The sequence below is a fragment of the Hermetia illucens genome, chromosome 2 (genome assembly GCF_905115235.1).
Source record: "Hermetia illucens chromosome 2, iHerIll2.2.curated.20191125, whole genome shotgun sequence".
Taxonomy (NCBI): Eukaryota; Metazoa; Arthropoda; class Insecta; order Diptera; family Stratiomyidae; genus Hermetia; species Hermetia illucens.
The window spans coordinates 150658534-150681419 of NC_051850.1; the positions used below are offsets into that span (position 1 = coordinate 150658534).

At 45.1% G+C, this 22886-nt stretch overlaps 1 protein-coding gene across 2 annotated transcripts; it reads right to left on the reverse strand.

The window, feature by feature from the left end:
• Nucleotides 1–10874: 10874 nt before the first annotated feature.
• LOC119647795 (AFG3-like protein 2) lies at nt 10875–14514 on the reverse strand. 2 transcript variants are annotated; one of them, XM_038048998.1, is made up of 5 exons: nt 14383–14514; nt 14020–14293; nt 13275–13717; nt 12823–13218; nt 10875–12771 (listed from the first exon to the last, which is right to left on the reverse strand). In XM_038048998.1, exons 2-5 carry the CDS (start codon nt 14104–14106, stop codon nt 11283–11285), a joined length of 2415 nt encoding a protein of 804 aa, XP_037904926.1. In that variant the 5' UTR covers nt 14107–14293; nt 14383–14514; the 3' UTR covers nt 10875–11282. The 2 variants fall into 2 exon arrangements, with proteins under 2 accessions (XP_037904926.1, XP_037904925.1); XM_038048997.1 differs by having other exon boundaries at nt 14020–14296; nt 14383–14485.
• Between the last annotated feature and the right edge of the window lie 8372 nt (nt 14515–22886).

Below are 22886 nucleotides of genomic sequence, written 5' to 3' on the forward strand. Positions count from 1 at the left end.
AAGGGACAGAGTTCAGCCGGCTTAGATCTTCAGAGCCAGCCCTTAGCATTCGCGAAAAAAACAGTTCTCCCAATCTGCAACTAGAGATTTCCTTGAGATTCTCAAAAAAATAGTTTGACCAGTGTTCGTAGCCTGACTTTAGCTAGAGCTGAGCAATCGCAAAGAAAGCGCCTGCAGGTTTCTCACCCTTTTTCCCGCAGCTTTGACAATGCGAATTGTGAATACTCTTCTATACATTTGCACGCGTGTGGAATAAGAGCTCTTGCGATCAGGTCTTGTTATAGGCAAGCCAAATTCTCCTCGACTTGGCGCAGGTGATGAACCAATAACACCTGCACATTCGGTTCTTTCGATCCTATTAAGCTAATTCCATTTTATTCTTTGCCCGGTCGCTGCCACTGCACGGTAGAACTGTACTTTAGGATGAAATCAACCACGTGTACATTTTGAGAACCATTTCCAGCTGGAAACCTCATTTCCTTACGAAAGCTATACAAACCCTCTTAACCCTCAATTCTATGTTTAATCTCCAACTTAACCCACAATCCAGGATACCTTACATTGAAGGACAATGCCATTTTTTATCCATTTTGCTGCAAGTAGTGCAACTTTTTTCAGCTGCTTTTCCGAGCGCCCCGTCCATAATCTAATAATAATAATAACAGAGGTAAACATCCCTGACAAAAATGCCACCAAATCTTTGGTATAAACCACCATCTTCACCCCGCTCCTGTCCAATATCGTAGAATTTCATCCCTCACTATCAACCAGAAGCCGGAACACCGAGGAGATGGCATCACCTTCGGATGTCCCTCTACTCACAGCTCTGGTCAAGTAGCTCTCCCTATACTATACTATCCATTGCGCAAAACACATCTTCAATTTTTCTCTGGTTGGAGCCTAATGGCTTCGGTACTCACGTTTCTGAATGCTCCCTTTTTGTCCAAGAAGGCAACTAAGGTACGAGTATGTTACTTTCGGTGCAATGGCCGCTCAACCGCGCTAATTGTCTCGTAAGTTATTAGAGATTTGGATAAGAGTGAATTCTCCGTCATTTAAGTGGATGTCCACACAAGCTCTAGGATCTTCAATGAAGTGAAGCAGATTGCCTGAAAATTCGGACTTACGGCCGCACCTGCCTGCTCCGCACCTGCCTGCTTTCGGTAAGAAACCACGCGCACGTCTCAACGAGCGTAGTAAATGCCTGAATAAATCTCTATTCTCCACAGTACATTCTTTCCTTGTCGTTTCTGGAGAATATTTGGCATTGTACCATCTGGGCCTGGGAATTTAGATGAGGAGAAACTGTTTAGAGCTGATTTTATCCTCTATCATTACTGATTCGATAATCTTAAACGACGGACAATCTCTTCCCACAAGTAGTCCTCGTTAATGGCGAGGAAGTGCATCTGGACAAGCAACTCCAGGAACTTTTCAGAAAATTCCGTCCAAGAGCCTTCCGACTTGGGCTGTTCTTTCTCAGGATCTTACTGAGTTTCGCAAAATTGCTAATACTTCCGATATTCTGACAATAATCCAGCCAGCACCGCTTCAAGCATTCCTGATGGCCGACTTATACCTCTTTAGGTAATCCTTGTGTAGCTGCCGTTGCCATTGCCAGTAGATGTTGGAGACTGTCCTGGTTAGTAGTAATGACTTTTGCTGTATTACGCCGGAAACTCCGCCATGCTATTGACATAGTATGCTGGTCCCAAGCTCACTGAGCTAAATCTTACCTGATCTCTCCTAGTGACAGGTCCCGCAACAGGCCGAGCAAGAAAATGCATCCAATGTCGTTAGAAACAAGATGATCGGATCGTGTAACAAGCCTCGCAAAAATGCCAGGGCCTCCACCTAGTCGACGCGGCAGGACGGGTCCCGGTTCTGTCGAGATATGGGCAAGAGTTCTTGACGCATGGACGGCGTCAGGACGTAAGTAAGTTAGTCCGAACAAAGCAAATACGTATCTGCACGCTAAATGTTGGCGCCGTAACTGGAAAGACCGAGGAACTCGCTCGAGCCCTTCGGAAAAGGCGCATTGATATTTGCGCTCTGCAAGAAACCCAATGGCTTGGTGCCAAAAGCTGCGACATAGAACACGAACGCGGTAAAAATAGCTATTAACTTCTCTATTTTGATAGCGGTGTACGAACGTCTCAAATCTAAAATTTACTGCAATGTTGTCTGTCCTGTCGCTCTCTATGGTTCTGAGTGTTGACCAACTATAAAAGACAATGAACGGCGTCTTGCGGTAATGGAGGCGAAGATGTTGCGTTGGACTAGTGGCGTGACACGTTTTTATAACATCCAAAATGAAGATATCCGCATCGATATGAGGCTGCACTGACCGTGGAAAACCTGCGAGAGAGGCGTCTTCGATGGTATGGTCATGTAATTCGCGCTAACGAGAATTCACTTATCAAGATTGGTCTGAACATCGAAGTCGATGGTAAACAACCAAAAGGCCGGTCAAACCAACGATGGCTTGATACGCCGGATGGGGATTTAAAAGCCTCGAGATTGCATCCAGATCTGGCATTTAATAAAATAAAATGACGAAACCGATCACGACGAGCTGACCCCGCTTATGAACGGGACAAAGGCTGAAGAAAAAAAACATGCCGGGTAAGAAGTTCTAAAAGCAATTTATAATGCCTTTTCCAGAGAAAGATCTGTGATGAGATACTCTCCAATTCTCCATCCAGAAATTCACATTGTCAGTTGATAGGGTAATATAAAGGAGCTCCTCCCAACCTCCTGTATTAATGCGATGTTGATATCTTTTTCTCGGGCGAATACCGACAAATTAGTTAAGACGTAGATTTATCTTCACTACACCCACCATAGTCTAGGCTGTCGGTCCCAGGCTGTCGCTTACCATTTCGTTCCAAAGCTTATTGGAGGCGTCGACTCTGTCAAAATTGTCATCCACTCAGCAAAGGAGTAGGAACGATTTGCTGTTCACCTGGAGTTCCCCTTCCTCGATCTCCACTTCGCCGTATATGTGGAACCTGTGATGATCAAACGCCAGGCTTGGGCAATTTTCCATGCGAATCTCCGTCAATGAGAAGCGATGTCTGTTTGGAATCTCGTCATGAGAATCTTGAACTTCTTTGCTCCCCTCTACTCGGCATTGTTCTTAGTGACGCACGAACTAAGGAAGTTTCTGGAGAACTGATCGTCGCATGCTATTATTTGATACTCACGGACCACTTGGGTACAAGGGACACATCTTCCTGCTCCCTCTTTGCGTTCTGGAGATGCTCGATGATCAGCTCCTACACCTGACCTAAACTTTATTTCATACCTCCGACGCCAGTATGCCGCTAGCAGGATTACTATCGGCTGTCACCACCCATAATTGACTCTTAACCATTGAAGGGTTTATAGGGCGTCTGGTTCTTCTGGTCAACCTCATCCTGAGTTCGACTACTATTGATGGCTTTGAGTTTCGCCTTCTGCTGTTTTTCCAACTGTTTGTTATTATATTCCTGAGAAATCACCGATTATTAAACGAGGTTGTTAGCCCGCCCATCTACAATACTAGCCTTATTATTCTTTGAAATCCTGTTAAGTAGGACTGTTCGACTTCCACTTGCTCGCTGACTTCCGGTAGCTGGTATTGCTGCCGGTCTTCATTCCCTGAATGACTTCCAGCGTCGGTAGAAGTACCATGGCTAATTCTCACAAGGGCCGTAGCTGGTTCGACGACAATGATTTTCAGGCTAGAAACAGTTGGTTCGTCTGCCGCCTCGGTGTTCTGAGATAGTTATTTTTTGTTACAATACAGCAGTGCCACGGTTGACACCGAATTTCTACTTCTATCGTCATCTTTTTCTTGAAATTTGTATCCATGTCTTGGTCCGGCGAGTAATCCGAAGAAAATGGCTAGTCCAGCCTCCAAGATAAGTTACCCAAGCTGTTCAGAGTCCCCAGAGTAGAGACCAAGCTCCCCATTAACTACACAACCCTCGGCTCTTGCGCAGTCAACTTTTATATCCAGTAATCTTTTTCTGTCGACCACAGTACCGAACTTTATGAAGCTCCAGGGATTAACAGCGGAAAATACGCTTCAGTTATTTTAAATAAAATCTTAAAATGCAACTGTGTTATTCCGACACCAACATCAAGTTACTATTCCTTCTGAATTGCCATATCGGCAGGCAGCTGCTCTACGCTTGTCAGCGAGTGGCTTTGTTAGCGTGTCTTCCTGTGTCGTACCGTCTCGACTGACGCCATGCACGTCTTGTTGGGTGTTCCTCCTCTTGATCTGAAGGTAATCCGGCGTGCCACGGCCTACAGGATCAGGAGGAGCGCTTTTTTGCTGCAAACCGATTTAGTAAGTGTTGATCAGGTGGAGGGGTTAGGACCGCTTGCGGTGAAAAGGCTTTTAACTGAGAGCGTAACATCTAAGTGGCAGGTTAGATGGAATGAATGTGGGAAAGGTCGGGTCACGTATAAGTACGTTAAAAACATGTCTGCCAGAGGAAGTTCCATCGTGGACTTCGGACTCGAGATGGACTTCCTCCTGACGGGGCATGCTAGCTCGAATGAGTTCCTCTTCAAGCGCAACCTTGCCTCCAGTCAGGGCTGTGTTTTATGTGGGGCTAACTCGCAGGACTGATTATACGTTCTCTATGTCTGTCCAGCGTACCGTGACATCCGCAATCTAGACGACATGGGCGTTCACGTATTGGACGGTATCTTCGATGTTCGCCAGTGCCTTGCTAGCAGTGGGACACTTAAATGCGCTAATGCGTTCGCGCGTGCTGCCTTCCAACGAAGGAGGGAGCTCCTCGACGCTGCTTCGCTTGCAGCTGATGGGCGAATGGCCTAGTAGCCGCGGTGGTTAGCCACCAGTCTTGTGTGTTTGGTGTCAGTGTTGTCTTGTGATGTCTTTTGTGTTGTATTGTAAGCAAAACGGTAATTAGCTGGTGAAAGGTTCCATTGGGGTTCTCCGCCTCGGGCTGATTCCAGTTAACCCGTTGGGGAGTTCCGTCCCCACGTATTCGAGGAGGGCGATCAGACTCGAGTCTGCAAAGGACTCATCTGAAGTGGCTCTGCCACAAAGCCTCACCGGAGATTATCTGGTACCATGGGAACCAGGATGGCCCTCTGAGAGCATATGCTCCAGGAGAATTCCTGGAAGATGTGTTCTCGGCCCGGTTATTTGCGGTTGGCCCCCTGGTGGGAATTTCATGGTGGTTGTAATTACGCCTACATCGCGGGCAGAGCTCCTCGGAGCTCAAGCGTGGAGTTGCGCTGTACAACTCGGGTTCCGTACTCCTTAGATGCGGGTGTAAGATAGACCTCACATCCACTGGTGTGGATGCTGAGCCTGCACTCAGTATAAACCAGGACCGCTGTGCTTGCATGGCGGGGCTTTGATTGTGGTCCCAAAATCAATCTGTATCCGAAGAGGACCGTGGAATTATGCCTTCATGGCAGGTACTTACGTTAAACCCCCCCAAGACTTTAATGTATTGCCATATCGAAATGGCACATGGGAGTACTCTGGCCTAATACAAATTCGAACGAAAAACTTGGTCGGTGCTTAGGCCAATTACTCGTAGACATGCTAATCAGAAGACGGAAGTGGCAGTGGCTAGATCACGTTGCTGGCTACCCCATGCAAATTTCAACACCATTAGTGTGGAGGAAAGTGAATACTCTGGCAGAACACCTATATGGAAACTTGAAACTGACCTCAGGCGAACACTTACTTATTAGATCCTTCGCCTAAACTTTCAGCGGAAGAAGCGGCTCGATGCCGATCTGTGGAATCAGCTCTATGCTGATCAGACAGCGTAAACCAAAGAAGGCGATAGAACTGAAAACAGAGGAAGGGTTTGCATCAAAAGAATGAGAATAACATATAGGCACTGTCACACCATCAAATGCATCTCTAAGAACAGTGTTATGCTGCAGAGGCTAAACCGGATTTCCAGTTCTGATGTACTCCAGCTGAAAAGGGAGAGAGGCTAGAGCTCCCCCATCCTATGCACACAATGCCCTTGTAAAAGCATCTTACTTAACGGATCTATGGTCAACCGTATAATCATTATTTCCAATTAACTTTTCTCCATTATGCGGAAAGGTATTAACTGACCCTCTGAATCGTGGCTCCTACGATTAAAATTTTGCAATCAATTTTAATTACAAGCTCTCCATAGAAACGTCATACCACTCCAAAATGTATCTTTTCAAAGCAATTTAACGAATATTCAAAAAGATAAAATGCGATTACCCACTAATGTGAAACGTTCAGGCATGTAAAAGTCACCCCCATACACATTTCCCCCTGTAGGTGTTGGGGAAATTGCATATTATTCCATTAAATAAGCATAATGAAACCCCAACCATAAGGAATTTTGCGTTTTTTAATCATTTTCTACCCTCATGCGCCACATCTACATCTGCATGCCTACTATTAACCGATTACAAAGTTAATTTAGCCACAACAAATAGATACAATGGCTACACCTCGGAGCAGTGTCAGTGACAGTAAGCAGCCATCGGACAGGGAAGATTGGAACGCCTATCCCTGTCCGTCCAAATTGCCAATTACCGATCGCTGATAATTTTATAAAAAAAACTGTTCATTTAAAATTACAACTAATTAATGGTAAAATTTTATGGGGAGCGCCTAGACACAATTTCCTTTTTTTGGCAATTTTTCCGGGAGGGCATGGACGATATTTCAGGGAGATGCGATTATATGGCACACACGCAACAGAATCAATATTTATTGTATATTACCAGATAGCAGACTATTTGCACTTAATTATTTTTTAATTAAGTCATGAAAGCTCTGATGGGTGTTTATAAATTAGCAATTTTTTATGGCTAAAAATGAGCCCGATGGCAATAGCACTAGCCTCATAAATTTGTAGCTCTGCAAATGACTGGATTTGTTCGGCTATAACTTTATTGCTCACGTACTCAATAGATGGAACACGAATCCGAACGAAGATTTGACCTATGTTGTCACAAAGGAAGCGGGGTGATCTCTACAAGTGGATCTTCTAGGAAGCTCACTTTTTTAGGCCACCTATTTGCACTTATTTTTTGGTAGGAGTTAGTTTACTTGGGAAAGCCTCTAATCCGGGTTCATAAGAATGACAGTACATAATGGTACCGTAGTATGTCGGTAGAAAGACACTAATAGTTGTGATGGCTTAAGGAGAGTGGACGATGACCAAAAGACCATCCAAGTTGGTTGAAGATGACCAAAGGGGGCAGAGCTATCACAGACACCTAAAAACATGGCGAAATTGACCGTGAAGGTCCGCCCATAAATACTAAAGCTCCGCTGAAATGTACGGTCAATACGCGCTAGCACGCCTCTATGATGCAGCTAGTAGATATGGCTAGTAAAGGGCAGTAGGGTTTTCGAAACCCGATCGAAAGGACAGCTGGGGGCCAAAATAATCACTTAGACTTTGATCAACTTTGCCTAAGGAGTACCAAGTTCCGGCCATCTGTGTCCTCCGTTTCGGTTCTGCGAACTTCTAATCCAGTTTGTACCGCTTCACCGCACTGCTTAGGTGGTAAGGTCGTTTATGAGGGAAATCTCCGATTGATGAGCTCGCGATCCCAAATTGTAACCATTATCATCAACGGCGCAACAACCAGTATCCGGTCTAGACCTGCCCTAATAAGGAACTCCAGACATCCCGGGTATAAGGCTTCATCCTGCTGACTTGTTGGTAAAACTTCCGCCCCTGTTGTGGTTGCTCCCTGTACTTTTCTAGTTCACAGACTTGTTGGTTCTCCCAGACTTCCTTTTTCCGTCTGTGAAGTCGCTTCTCCGCTCGCCGGAGTTCGTGATAAGTCTCTGCGCGTGCCTGCGTTCTTTGAGAATGCAACATTACTCGGTATGCGTCATTCTTCTGTTCCGCAGCTAGCTTACATTCATCGACAAACCAGCCGTTCCGACTCCTTTTGCGGCTGGGGCCAAATATGTTTGTGGCCGTATCAATGATAATGTTCTTCAGGTGGTTGTGAAGATGATTTGTTGATGCTTCATCTCCAGGTCCTCTGTTAACTGCGGTTATTGCGGCATCCATTTCCCTCTTATAGGTGTGTTGTGGATGACTTCAGTGTTAACTCTCACCTGCTTGTCAGAGGGGATTCTGGGTGGTGTTGTTATTCGAGCTCGGAACACCATGCCAACGAGATAGTGATCCGAGTCTATATTGCCCTCCTATATGTTCTGATATTCATCAAGGCTGAGAGGTTATGGCGTTCGATCAACACGTGGTCAATTTGGTTGAAAGTGGTCCCGTCTGGAGAGGCCCATGTATGTTTGTGGACCGCTTTCCGCGCAAACCAGGTACTTCCAACAACCATTTCGTGTGACGCTGCTAATTCAATGATCCGCAGTCCATTATCATTTGTATGTTGGTGTAAACTATGGGAACCAACGTATCGCTTGAATACGGGCTCCTTCCCTACTTGGCTGCTAAAATCCCCAAGTATGATTTTGATATCATATCTGGGACAGGCTTCGAGGGTTCGTTCTACTGCCTCGAAGAAGGTATCCTTCTCCGACTCTGAAGTCTCCTCTTTAGGGGCGTAAACATTAATGAGACTTATATTTCTAAATTTGCCTCGCAAGCGCAGAGTGCATAACCGTTCGCTTATGTTTTCAAAGCCGATAACAGCAGGTTTCATTGTTTGGCTGACTAAGAAACCTACTCCGAGTACATGGTTTACTGGATGGCCACTATCATATATGGTGTAGCGGCTCTTCTCCAGGCAACCGAGGCTCCTGTTGTGGCTTCGTAAGAAGTTGTTTTCCATGTAGGGTTGTCAGCCCTACCCAACCCCCAACCTGGAGGACCAGTTGGTACAATTTCTCGCCTTCATCCTTCTCCGTCTTGCAGCTTTTCGTTAAGAAAGAGCTCCCAGCTCCCAGATAGGGTTTGGTAGTAGAACTATTGGTGTTGGCTCAGCAGGCATTTCCCAGGTTTTATGCTCCATCGTGGGTACCAATCCACATTTCGGCCTGGGACCTATACTACCCTTTGACCACCAATTAATGCATACAGCCAGTTATATATTACCCGCTCGAGGACCTTGCCTATTGTATTCAGAAGACAGATAGGTCTATAGGATGTTGGTTCACCTACCAGCATACCTGTTTTCGGAATCAACACAAGCTTTTGTATTTTCCACTCTGCGGGGAGGAACCCTTCTTTTGGGCAATCTGGACCCTTTTCACTGCTTCCAAAGCTTCATCTATGGTGAATTGGTTTTAAATAGACTCGAATCTATGTAGTGTAGTTCATGCGCTGGGTTCCAGACTACATATTCAAGTAGAGGCCGCACGAGTGTGGTATACAAGGTCTTAATGACCCAGATATTTTTGAATTCTTTTGCACTTCTCTTGATGAAACTGAGCTGCTTATTTGCCATGGATGGCACTCTCGCATATTGCTGGTGAAAGCGCATTTTGTTATCTAAAAATACTCCGAGGTCCTCGATATGTTCAACTCTGTTCAGTTCGACATTGTTAAGGCAGTAAGAATTAGTTCTACTTGCATTCTTTCGGGAAAAGCTTATCACGTGACACTTATTAACATTAAGACATACGTTGTTTCGATTGCAGTACTGCTCAAGGGATTGGACTTTGGATTGAAGAAATACTGTATCAGAGTGAGTATGGATAGTATGGTACAACTTTAGGTCATCAGCATAGAGAAGATGAGAGATGCCCGCTAATAACCGTGATAGGTTATTAGGTGAATATATTGGAGAGAAGAGGACCTAAACGACTATTCTCTGGCACCCCAGCGGACGCAGATACACTTTTGGATATTCAACCTTGGTATTTAACGAAATATGGTAGGACTTGAGCCAATTTAAATGTGATCCAGATATCCCAGTCGCATAATTTGCCTATTAATATTTGATGATCGACCCCTCAAACGCTTTACTAAAGTCCGTGTAGAGGGCATCAATTTGGCAACCTTTTCCATTTCACAAAGAAAGTGACAAAATAGGCTTATTAGGTTAGTAATAGTCGATTTAGTGAATGAATGTGTTTTTAATAATAGAAGAGAGGGGGACCGAATCCATAATGGGCTGACCCGACCACGACATAATTAGCTCTCCGCTCTTGGTCGTTTCTGGCCACTTAGAATGGTCTTTTGCCCATCGCAAATCGCATTTTGTCATTGCAAACCATACCATTTTGACAGAGACGCATAATTTTGAGGGCCCATAAGTTTTAAGGGAAGGTGACCGCCACGTGTTTCCACCGCAGTCGAAGATGGGGAACTCCTCCTCCCCTGGAGTGGGAGGCGTTTAAGTTGGGGTCGGTCACTGCAGGTCCACCATATCATCTGACCCCCCATGAGGAAGAAAGGAAGATGGGGGCTAATCGTCGCGTAGATACCAGAATCAACTCAAGGCTAATCCTTCCCTTCCCCTCCATCTCGCGTGTGACTTTCAGGTAAAGATAAAAATTAAAGGTGGAAGTCACAACAAAAAAGTGCTGAGATATCCGACCATACCAGAAACTTCAAAACGCAGTAATTAGCAGGCAAATAGAAAAACTAGGTACCGTATAAAGGAGTGGCCCAACGAACAAAGGAGCTACGCAGCGAACAGAGGAACTACGCAGCAAACAGAGGAGCTACGCAGCGAACAACAGAGGAGCTACGCAGCGAACAGAGGAGTTACGCAGCGAACAACTGAGGAGCTACGCAGCGAACAACAGAGGAGCTACGCAGCGAACAACAGAGTTACGAACTGATTTGAACAACTGAACCACCGCCGCATCTTGCAGCAAAATATATTTTATTACAAATCATTTGTAAGATACACCTAAAGGAAGAACCAAACAAATAAAAATGAAACAAAAACAATTTGACTTCAAAATTTAATTCTATAAATATTTTACGTTTATTATAGTTCTATCATTTCTCTCTTTGTGTCTCTAAATTGCATAATAAAAACTTTTTCAGGTATTATCTCTAATCCGTGGTAATTGTAACAACGCTTCCGAGTACACTCCAGTCTGACTGGAGCGTAGAAGAACATCATCATCGTGCCACCCGACCAATACACGATTTCGCTCGTATTCTCGCTTTTCACATTTTTCAAAGGGTTTCGTCACAGACAGAGTTCATCTGGAATCAAGGGTTGGGAACTGGCGGACGCGACAAGAACGGCGTAAAATAACAACTCAAGGTAGGAAGTACGAAGCTATGATGGGCACAACGAGATTACACTCTGATGGATAAGAAGTGTGGGTCAAAACTCCATCAGGTACTTTACGGGGTGACTGGTGCTGGTTTCTGTGGTGAATCGCTTGGCGATGGCGGCGGTGGGGTATTTGCGCTCTTTTCCTTGTTCCAGTCTTTGAGACTTTCCGGAAGGGAGGTGTCTTCCTCAAATGATCCAGTTCCCTCCACGAACTCTTCGTAAGTCGACTTCTCCTTGAACGGGCGCGGCCCAAGTAGCTCAATCATGTCGTCTCTGCTGAGAATTTCGTTTTTAAGCAGGCGTTCTGCAACTTTTGCCACTTCTTCCTTTTTGTTTTTCAACAATTCTGTTGTTCGTTCGTGGGCTCGAGCAATCAGATCGCGCACTTCCGCGTCTATCAACTGAGCAGTATCTTCAGAGTAAGGTTTCGTGAAAATAGGGTCGCCAGATTGCGAGGTGTCAAAGCAAACGTTTCCAACTTTTTCGTTCATACCGTAACGGACGACCTGGGCGTAGGCACTGTCGGTGATCTTTTTGAGATCATCCTGGGCACCGGTCGTGATTCGATTAAAGAAAAGCTCCTCCGCCACTCGACCTCCGAGCGTCATGCACATACGGTCGAACAGTTGCTCCTTCGACAGCAAGTATTGGTCCTTCGGCAGGTATTGAGCGTAGCCAAGTCCCTTGCCGCGGGGTATAATAGAAACTTTCAATAGAGGGTCGGCATGCTCCAGGAACCAACCGGCCACGGCGTGCCCCGCTTCGTGGTACGCCACAGTCTTCTTCTCGTCAGGCTGCAGGACGTTTGTTTTCTTCTCCATGCCTGCGATAACACGTTCAATTGCCTGTTCAAAGTGCTTTAGAATGATTGATTCGTTAGAATCGCGGGCAGCTATCAGCGCAGCTTCGTTGCAGACGTTTGCTATATCTGCCCCGGTGAAACCTGGCGTCAGCGCGGCCATTTTCCTAGCTAGATCGGTCTTATCTACATTGGTCTTTAGAGGACCCAAGTGTACTTTAAATATACTCGCGCGACCTTTGATATCTGGCGCTGGGACGAATATTTGCCGGTCAAATCGGCCCGGGCGCAACAGGGCTTTATCCAGGATATCGATACGATTCGTGGCAGCAAGGACGACGACGTTCGTGTTAGTATTGAAGCCATCCATTTCAACTAGAAGTTGATTTAGGGTGTTTTCCTGCTCGGAGTGACCACCGAAACTTTTGCCGCCACGCTTCCGTCCCACGGCGTCGATTTCGTCGATGAACAGAATACATGGGGCATGTTTCCGCGCCATTGCAAACATATCACGTACACGGGAAGGACCTACACCCACAAACATCTCCAAGAACTCTGAACCGGATACCGTTAAGAACGGCACATTTGCTTCTCCGGCAGTGGCTTTGGCAAGCAAAGTCTTACCGGTGCCCGGCGGTCCTGTGAGAATAGCCCCCTTGGGGATTTTCGCGCCCAAGTCAATGTACTGTTGCGGATTCTTCAGGAAGTTGACGAATTCCATGATTTCGATTTTAGCCTCTTCACAGCCAGCGACGTCTCTGAAATGGGCGAGATAAGTTGTCTCCAAGAAAAGGGTTTAGACTACTCACTTGAAGCGTACATCGATTTCGTTCGAGTTGATCAACTTGGCCGTGGACTGCATCACGCCGCCGAACAGTCCGCCGCCTTTGCGACCGCCGCGTCCCATCATTTCCGCTGAGCGCCGCATCATAAACACTAGGAAGCCGATGATGAGCAAAGTGGGCAGCAGTCCCGTCAGACTGGCAGCCTCAACCTCTGTTCTGTAAATGACTGGAACGTAATTTATTGGCTCTACGCCGAGGTCGGCCTGTGCATTCTCCAGGTTGCGCTCGAAGGAATCCACGCTGCCGATATTGAACCAGAGCACACCCGGCGCCTCCTGCGATGTGCCGGGCGTCAGACGTATCCGCACCCATTTCTTATTAACTACTTCTAATTTGTCCACTACGCCTTTGGCTAAGTAACTGAAAATTAGAGATCTTTTGAGACCAAGTCCAATTGGAACTGTGCGCAGCGTTACCTATTAACAAACTCCTTCCAGCCGATTTCCTTGTAACCCATGTCCATGTACGCCAGCGCTCCGAGGAATGCGACAGTGCCAAGCGCGCCGAGCAGCAGCCACTTTTCCTTGTCGCCACCCTCACCGCCAATTGGACGACCCGATCCGCCGCCGCGCTTCTGTTTCGACTGGTTCGGACTGAACATCCCAAAGTTCCAGTCGCTCTGCTGACCGGTTGACCTCGGGGTCTCACCCTCCTGCCGCTTCTCCGGTTGATCGCTCTTCCCGTCTGAATGTTTCTTATTTCCTTCCTCACCCATCGCCGCTTTCTTGGCACCACTCGACGGCCGGAAATACTTTTCGAAGCCCTTCGGAGGCGGTTTCTCACAGAACATCCTCCACGCGCTCAAAATCTCCTCGAGCGCGCCCACGGAGTTCCGGGACAACTGCAAATTGTGGTGTAACTGCAAAAGACAAGAAAGCGCTGTAAATCCAGGAAGTCTGAGAAGGGCCAATACTGGGAATTGGCTCGCGTTGAGGTTAGACTATCGCCGGCTGGAGTGCCCGCTCGAAAACGACGAAAAAACTGTGTCACAACAATCGGCAAAAACAATCGAAAGGGGATCGAGACGGTTGGATGACAAGTCATGAAAATATTCTCTGCTGTCGCGGCAACAATTCAAAATCACGTCAATTTCGATTGCGAAGTAGCTATTGCATCACTTGTCATCGCCATCCAATCCCGGCCTCTAGATTGCGACCTCACCTGTCTCCGGATCGCCGGATTGCCGACCAGGGTGCTCCGCAGACACCGCTCCATCAGCCGCGCGGAGGCAATCAATCGATGGGCCATCGTGTCTTCTCAGAAAATCCCAATTTCCCGCGGGAACGTGAAATTTGCTCGCCTCGCTGCCGAACCTCTTGCGCTGTGTCGTTGATGTGTGATGATGATTCTCAAGTCTCTGCCCGATTATCGCAATGTTGTCATTATAGATCGTTTGTTTTGGTTTGTTCACTATTTGGTTTGAACTGTTTACAATCTACTGAAATGATAAAACTAGTCAGACAAATGGTACAACGGATTTTTTCCAGAAAATTTAAGGACGACGGCAGGAAACCTATCGCTTACCGATTTTGTGTGTAGTATTATGAAATGTCAGAATGGGTTACTTTTCGGTTTTTCACGTGGACAGGTTGGCACCACTGCACGTGTGTCATGTGGTCCATGGGAAAAGTACTGCCATATATAAGTGAATGAATTGGAAAAAGTTGCAAATTTGAATCTTCAATAAATGGAGCTCGCCCAACCATATAAATTCTCATCTTTTGCTTTCTAAAATTTAGTTGCGTCAGGCAATGTTCCTTTCTTTTGTATCTTCAACTTTTATAACGATGGTATTTGGAATTTCTGCCAATGTCAAGAACGTCAAATTAAGCCCTTGATGTCTGCACGAAATATTCCTGAAGTCTGCCCCTCGCGATTTGACGGTTTGTTAGCAAGTTCCAGACTTTTTAATTAACCTATGGAGTTGCGTTGCAGCCCTCCCTGTAAGCATTTCGGGCACACCCGCCAGTGGGGCGTTAGTTCAACAGGTTAACGACTCTTTTACCTTGAGCAGTAGGCTCAAATTATTGTTGGCGGTAATTTAGCAGTTTTCATTAGGCGTTCCTGTTAACTATTTATTTTAATGAACAAAGTGTCGTTAATAATAATCATACATAATCTAACCGTGAACAATCGAATAACGGCATTTGTGTTTAAACTCGAAAATGGCTCCGACACAACTGTACTTGCAAGTGTCGCTATAAAAACTTAAGGAAAGGACTGGTGTGTTGCTGCACACTGTTAGCTTGCCGGGACCCCGTGCTAGTGGGTCGGATAGCAACGAGGTCCTCCTTTGCTTCGCGGTTGGCATTCTTATAAACTTGCCAAATAACCAGCTTCCTATCGTTGGCGGACGTGTGTTAGGGAGGGTTGTTTCTTCGTGGACCTTTATTTCGACATCATCGTTCCAGAAACAAAAATTACTTGCTGAGCACAACATCTCCAAGAGTCGCTTTGTAAATCGTGGTTTTAACTCGATTCCGATCTTTATGATAGTGGCTCGAATGGGTTTATTTTATTCAGAACTTGCAATCATTTTATACGGGGCGGCCCCGTGCACTGCTCCCATTGTTTGATGCCCAAGACAACAACCAACGGCGGATGTTTAGGTGCGATGGTCTCATAGAATACGACTTTGCTGTCAGGATAGTAAGCAGTCACTTTCAACAAATCACAAGGGGAAGATAACATAATGTGAATGTATATGTACGCAATTTAAATGGGCCCGCTTTATCAATAATAATAAACCTCGAAAGTGCTTGAAATCTGACCCAACATTTTCATTTATTTATTTAATAGAAAATATACTGAAACGTAAACATCTAAAATATTTCTTGTTTCTGATGCTTGTAAAGCCATTGTAGAACTTAACCACATAGCTTCTCCTTTTTACAAGTATTATAGATTTTATTTTAGCTAATAGATACTTGTTTCGGGAGCTAAGCACGGAAGAAGGGAGTAAGTAGCTCCCGAAATAAGTACTTATTTGCTGAAATAAAATCTATAATACTTGTAAAGAGGAGAAGCTATGTGTGTAGATTTGTAATTACGTGTGGCTCCAGAGAGAGATGCAAGTAAATAGCTTAACTTACGCTTAAAACTAGGGAAAAAGATGGAGCCAAAGGGCCCAAGCTGTGGAGTGTTGTAGGACCGGCATAATCTCGGGATCAGAGATTGAAAATAGTTGTCGAACTCCGCAAAGAGGATTTCAAAAATATTCATTGGCCAATTATAGGCCATGAAAAGTGTACAAATATCAAGGATGATTCGGAGCTGTTGCAGCGAAGAGAGTGTGAATGCGAAACCAGGAAGGATATCCGCACAGGGATAGTTCTTTTTTAAAAGGAGGATTTGAGGTAAAGTCAGAGTCGGTTGTTGGGTACTGTTACGATGAGAGTCCAACGTTACATTACATTAGCACCAACACAGTCATCAAGGCTTTAAACCAACCAAACTCCCCTAGACCGGTCGTGAACACCGATTGGGGAAGATAATATTAGGAACTAGATGGCACGTGCTAGAGCTAACCCGAATGCTAGCAGTTCCGCAATATAAGGGCCGAGGTTCCTGATTTTCAAATATTTCCTCCCTGTCAAGACATAGATTTTGTCACGTGCCTTGGCTCAGGAGTCAACAAACTAAACCCACCCGGGATAAACTACTCTAATAGAAACGAAGTTTGTCATCGAGAATTACATCCAGGTCTTGAGAGGAGGTCAATAGGGGCTGTTCACAAAGAGAGAAGAAAAAGGATGTTTAAATGAGTATAACATCCAGTAGCATTTGGGTTCAATGCCGGCTTATTAATCGAGCACCAACAAACCAGAATATCCACAAGTAGCTTAGATTGCAAGAGAGCACAGTCTAACGGAGACGAAACAGAGGCAAATAATTTAAAGTAGTCTCCATAAAGCAAACACGGCCAGCTGAGGGAGGAGGGAAGACCATTTATAAAGATTAAATGAAAAGCAGGGGGTCAAATACAAAACCGTAGAAAACCCTACAGGAAAGAGAAAAGGAACGGGATGAGTAACCATGAAAAGAAATTCTGCACATGAGATGATCAATAAGAGAAGTTCAGCAGAAAGAGTTTGTAAAGAAGAATATTATGCTTAACGGATCGACGGGCTGCGACGATTAGATAAAGCAATTTCACCGGTGAGCGCGACTAAAGTTGACAAAGCAATCAAATCAAACCGGGAAAAGCAAAAGGGCCTGACGACATTCTAGCTGAGCTCTGTATGGCGAAGAATTGAAACCTAACATTGTGGCTCAGCACGATTATTCCAAAGAGAAGAAGGACGTCATTAGATGTTCAAATTACGGTCCAACTCGGTTGTTGTCCTATATCATGAAGACTTTTGAATGCATTCTTGACAACCGAACGTCTGCGTTCAAATACTCTTCAACCAAGCCGGATGTTTACCGCGATCCGAAAAGTACAGTTCAAAGTATGATGGACATATCAAAACCGTTTCTTGTATCTCTTGGTGTTCATTGAGAAAGCGTCCTCTCGTCACTCCTCTTTGTTCGACACAGTCGTACATGACAACCAACGACCAGCACCTTACATGCAGATGATGTTTCTTAGCATCTCCTAGAAAAGCCCATCTCGAGAAACTTGTTCAAAAATGGAATGAACGCCTCAAGCAACACGGTCTCAGACTAGATATAGATAAAACAAATTTGTTGAATAATAATAATAAAACTCCGCCGTAGCCAGTCTCAAGCCCGGTTGTGAAAGGAACAAGGATGGATAGCTTCAGTCTGAATGGCTGTAAGCCACCGCAGCGTCTCAGGGATGAAGTGGACTGAAGAAATAAACCTCTTCATCATCCGCTCCTACTACGAAATAACGGCGGGGACAGGTACAACATATTACCGCCCCTTGTTGCACCGGAGATTCGTCGAACGTTTCCCGCAATTCGCACACGTGACTGTGCAGCGAGTCACAGACCAGTACCGCTTTATTACTCGCAGCGACACAATCGCGGCCACCATCAAGGAGCGTGTTCGACTTGAGGTCATCGGGGACACTGGTGACCGAGAGTCTAGGGGGGCAAAGGGGGCGGCATCAACAACACCATGCCGTACTGCAGGCAACAGTTTCAGTACTCGCCGAAGCACTCTTCTCCACCGTCTAGCTGAGGTTCGGGACGAATTCCAAAGAATGTGTATAGAATTCTCCGATGTGGAACCTTTGTATAGACCAGGTATTCCCAGGCTCTATGCATCTCCAGCAACTCCGGGAATTCTATCTCAAATCAATGATGAGATTGCATCTCGGCTGTGTGCTGATATGTCGCTGCTGCAACTACAATCACTTGTGTATTGTGGTGCAGTTGCGGATATCAGATTGCACGGTCAGAAGATTCGCTTTCGTGTTATTGGTTTGAGTGACCAAAGAGATCCACCATGGAAAATTCGTCTGCAACGTCGGCGGAACTCACTAAGGCAGGACATTGCTAGACTGATTCAGATCAGCACTGGCAATGCCAGCAGACGGGTGAGAAATAAAGTGCTGAGGGTTTACAGGAGCTATGCCATCCCCAGTGAGACACCCGTAGTTGAAATTCTGGCCACACTAAAGCAGAAACCTTCTGTCATATGCAGTCGGTTACGACAGTATGGCGAAAGTCATTCCAGACGTGTCCAGAATGCAACATACGCGAGGAACCAGCGGAGCTTTTCAGATCTCTCAACGAATCCCAACAGCGTCCAGACAGTGCAGTTTTCGGTAACGGAAACAAAAGAGTATTGAGGCTGACTTTGTGGGTTACCCGCCCAGCATGCTGAGTGAATCATCGCCGAATGCGCCCGCCATGCCAATACGCCTGGCATGAATTTTGCGGATGTTACCGAAGAGGAAGTTCTGAATCGGGTGCAGAATTTCTGGTATAAGAAATTTACCAACGTGCACAGTCGGTTGGCACGCAGTATAAATGAGGTCATGAGTCGGCCAGAGGAATTTCCACCCTTCCTCCCGCAGACACAAGACCGATTGCTTGCTTACCAAACCTCTACAAATTCATCACCTTCATCATAGTGGAAGGATCAATGCGCACCTCGAAACCAACAACATTCTGTCCGATGAGCAGAAAGGCTGCCGAGTTGAGTCAAGGGGTTGCAAAGAGCAACTCATTATCGACTCAGTAGTTGTAGGACAAGCAAGAACCACTTTAGTTGCATTGATCCGAAACTAATCAAGTTTTTGGCGACAGTCATGGAAGGGTGGCATACCACCTTATCAGTGCGTACATCTGAGGGTGCTTATACTTCAGCCCATCATTGAGTCCCCTTTGGTTTTGTATGGCACTGAACCCCTTTCATGGCTACTGAATGATGCTAGAGGGCATGGTTTTGCAATAAAGTATGGCCTACGTGCTAAGTGCGAACTGACACACTTGATGTACCTAGATGACATCAAACTGTATGCTGGTACTGACGACCATCTTAGAAGTCTGTTGCGAATAATAGACATGTTCAGCCGTGATATTCGGATGGAGTTTGGATTAGACAAGTGCCGAGTCCAAGCCATCCGCAAAGGTCATCACGAGCTGCATGCCAGACATAGCATTGGTGACCTCCACATCGAAGCTATGAACGAGGCAGACTTCTACAAGTGCCTAGGAATTCTGCAAGGAACCGATGCTCGAGTTGGTGATCTGAAGGATGCTCTGCTGTCCCAATTCCTGCGACGTGTAAAGCTGATGCTGAAATCGTATCTCTCGGGAAGAATAAAATGAGCGCGTTGAATGTATTCGCTTAGGGCTTGGCTTATGCATTCGGAACATTGCCATGGACGAAGACCGGTCTGGAAAACGTCCAGCGGCGGATACGGACAACTATGCCCGAATTCCGAATGCATCATCCAAAGCCAACCGTGACGCCGATGAACTTGCCTCGTGACATCGGAGGTAGGGGCGTGGTTGACGTGGCAGCACAACATCATTGTCAAGTCGACTCGCTGAGCGCTTATTTTTACAGCAAAGAGCAGGTGAGTCCCTTGTATGCGGCTGTCTATAAGGCAGACTGTGGAGTGACTCCACTTAACTTGAAGGATTGATCTTTCAATCCTCTGAGTGGGGTGAAGTCGGATCAAGAGAGGATGGATGAATGGAAGTCGAAGATAATGCACGGTAAACACGTGAATTGTCTTTGGTAACCATTTGTTGATTTGCATTTGTCGAACAGATGGCTGTGTGCTGGGGAGCTATTTGCTGAGACGGAGGGGTTAATGTGTGCCATTCAGGACGCCACCGGAGCTTATGAAAAGCTCACCATGAAGAACGGGTGGAGAACGACCAGTGCAGAATGTGTGGTTCGGCGATAGAGACGTTGGACCATCTCATTTCTGACTGTACTGTTATGGCACCGGTGCAATACATCACCAGGCATAATGCTGTATGTAAGGTTATCCATCAAAACCTTGCATACAAGCATGGGCTGATCACGGAAACATGTCCGGTTTACCGATATGAGCCGCAAGCAGTACTTGATAGTTCTGGACCGGCAAGTTGTGACTGATCGCTATACTCCACACAACAAGCCTGGCGTAACTGAAATTCGCCAGTATTTTAAGCCCAAGCTGGGCCAAAGCTAAATTTTTTGTTATATAATTCACAGCCACGTCGTGTTTGCCATTGTATAAAAAGGAGCGCTTTCCATCTGTTGCTACTTTTGGTCACAGTGCTCCCACGGCAGAGATGAGGCAGCGTCTGATGAGTAGACTTTGTTCTGGACGAACAATTGAAAGTAAATATATCTTTTTCTTCCGTGGATGTGTCTATATCACCTATCAGGCAGACAAATGTCTATTTCAAATAAATGTCTGCATCAGACAAATGTCTGAGTCTACCTCACACACAAGAGAGACAAATGTCTGCGTCTACGTCAGACAAATGTCTGTCTCAGCTGAATATCTGCTTCGGAAAAAGTGTGTTTTGTATCAGACAAATGTCTGAGTATGCCTCTGACATCAGACAGTCTGTATGAGACAACCGGCAACAGACATATGGCTGTGTCTGAAGCAAACAGATGGTTGAGTAATTGACATGCACAGTACGTGCATATAAACAATTACCGTTTACGAAATATGCCTACATAGATATTTAAGTTTGTAAATTGGGTATTCCCAAATAGATCGGACTATTTCCCAGTTCACAGGCACACTTACCTTTGCACGCATCTCAAATCGCCATTTCGGCTTGCAACCGACACACTTTGTTTACAAATTACAAGCAACCGACCAAATATTCTATTTCGGATCATCCATGTGCATGCCGTGGAGAGTTTGTTTGCAATTCATGAACATATATATATCTACAAGCGTGTTGGCTGCAAACTGAAATTGTCAATTGAATTGCGCCCAAATATCTGTGTGCACTGTGAACTGGACTTTCCCCCCATTTCAAAACTTAAATTGTTTATATACATGTACTGTGAGAGTCAATTGTCCAAACACTTGTGTGCTTCAGACACAGACATCAGTGTGCCTATTGTTTGACACAAACTGGCTGAGACAGACTCAGACATTTATCTGATACAGACGCAGACTTTGCTAGAAAGAAATAGACATTTGCATGTCTGATGTCCGGACATTTACCTGACACAAGCATAGAAGAAGAAGACGTACATATTTACCTTCAAGTGCTTTCTCTTATATGATATACTTTTTTGTCTACACCTGCAACGCCTTTAAACTTTCTTATTTGATATTAGGGGCATTCCAATATCACTCGCGAGTGTGCATGGACGACGAGCGCGATCAAAGTCGTTCCCTTTGGTGAGCAATTACTTGTCAGAACTGGATGTTGGGTAGGTAATTATTTAGACAATACTTTATGTAATTGTATGTATTCAATGTGATTTAATGGAATATTCTGTTTATTCCTCAGCTGATTTGACATTTCGTCGCAATGTTTTTAGCACACAACGCGAAAGCGATCAAAAACTGACATAATGCTCGCGGTTCGACCCAAACCTCAAACGAAACGCCTTGCGTGCACAATTGCCTCGTGGAGCAAAGTTTAGTAACCAACCACTTCGAATTGTTAAAAAAAAGCTTGGATTACTGTAAACTCGGACAATCCTTTAGAAGTTGATCCAATATCTACATCTTTCCTACACCTAGAAACGACTATTCACGCTGGCCAACGATCATCTGTAACTCTTGTCTGAAGGAAGACTTACCAGTCGCATGTAGTTTATCAGAGAAAGAGCATGAAAGAGAAAATGAAATCGAAGGGGAAGAACAAGAACATTGAACCGCCTCAGAAGAGTCGCCTGAAGATCTGATTTGCAAATGCAGCCAATATGAGTATTGTACGTATGGATGTGGGTAGGCGATCTTTACAGGGCAACTTAGTGCCGTGCACGTCAAAACGATCATTTTAAGGTTTTGTATCAAAACAATTATAAGGTGAAGTATGGTATGAACAAAATGTGTACAAATTCAATATGGAATGAAGGAATATTTGAATATTTAATAGATTCGACTTCTAATATTACATATGAGAGACATTTTAGTAAGTCGAGACCGTAATTACAACGTCAGATCAATTTTTCGCATAAGTTTACCATGTCTAGTGAACATGATGAGATAATATGTACATATATGTATGCTATTGTCGGAAGCAAGAGGAATGTGTTATGAAGTCTCGAATGAAACAACCTGAATTTCGGAATTGAATGTTTTCTATAAGCGGTTTGAATTCAACTAATTACAATTTCGCTTGTTAATTAAAATGTTAAAAAGATTGCCTAGAGATCTTCCACTTCCACACAACTGGACCGGATGATTGTATGTGGGTAAAATTGGGAAATATTCTCTGAGAATTGGGGAATGCGCTTCTTGAGTTTATGGTGTTATTTACCGGTAAGTACTGACTTGAGGAGTGTGTTACGGAGGTAGAGATTGGAATGTGTTAACTTGAATATAACCCCAGCACACCAGACTTTATTCAAAGAATAAATATATTCTTTTCCAAGACTTGTTTTTAATTTCTGAATGTCAAATACTAGGAAAC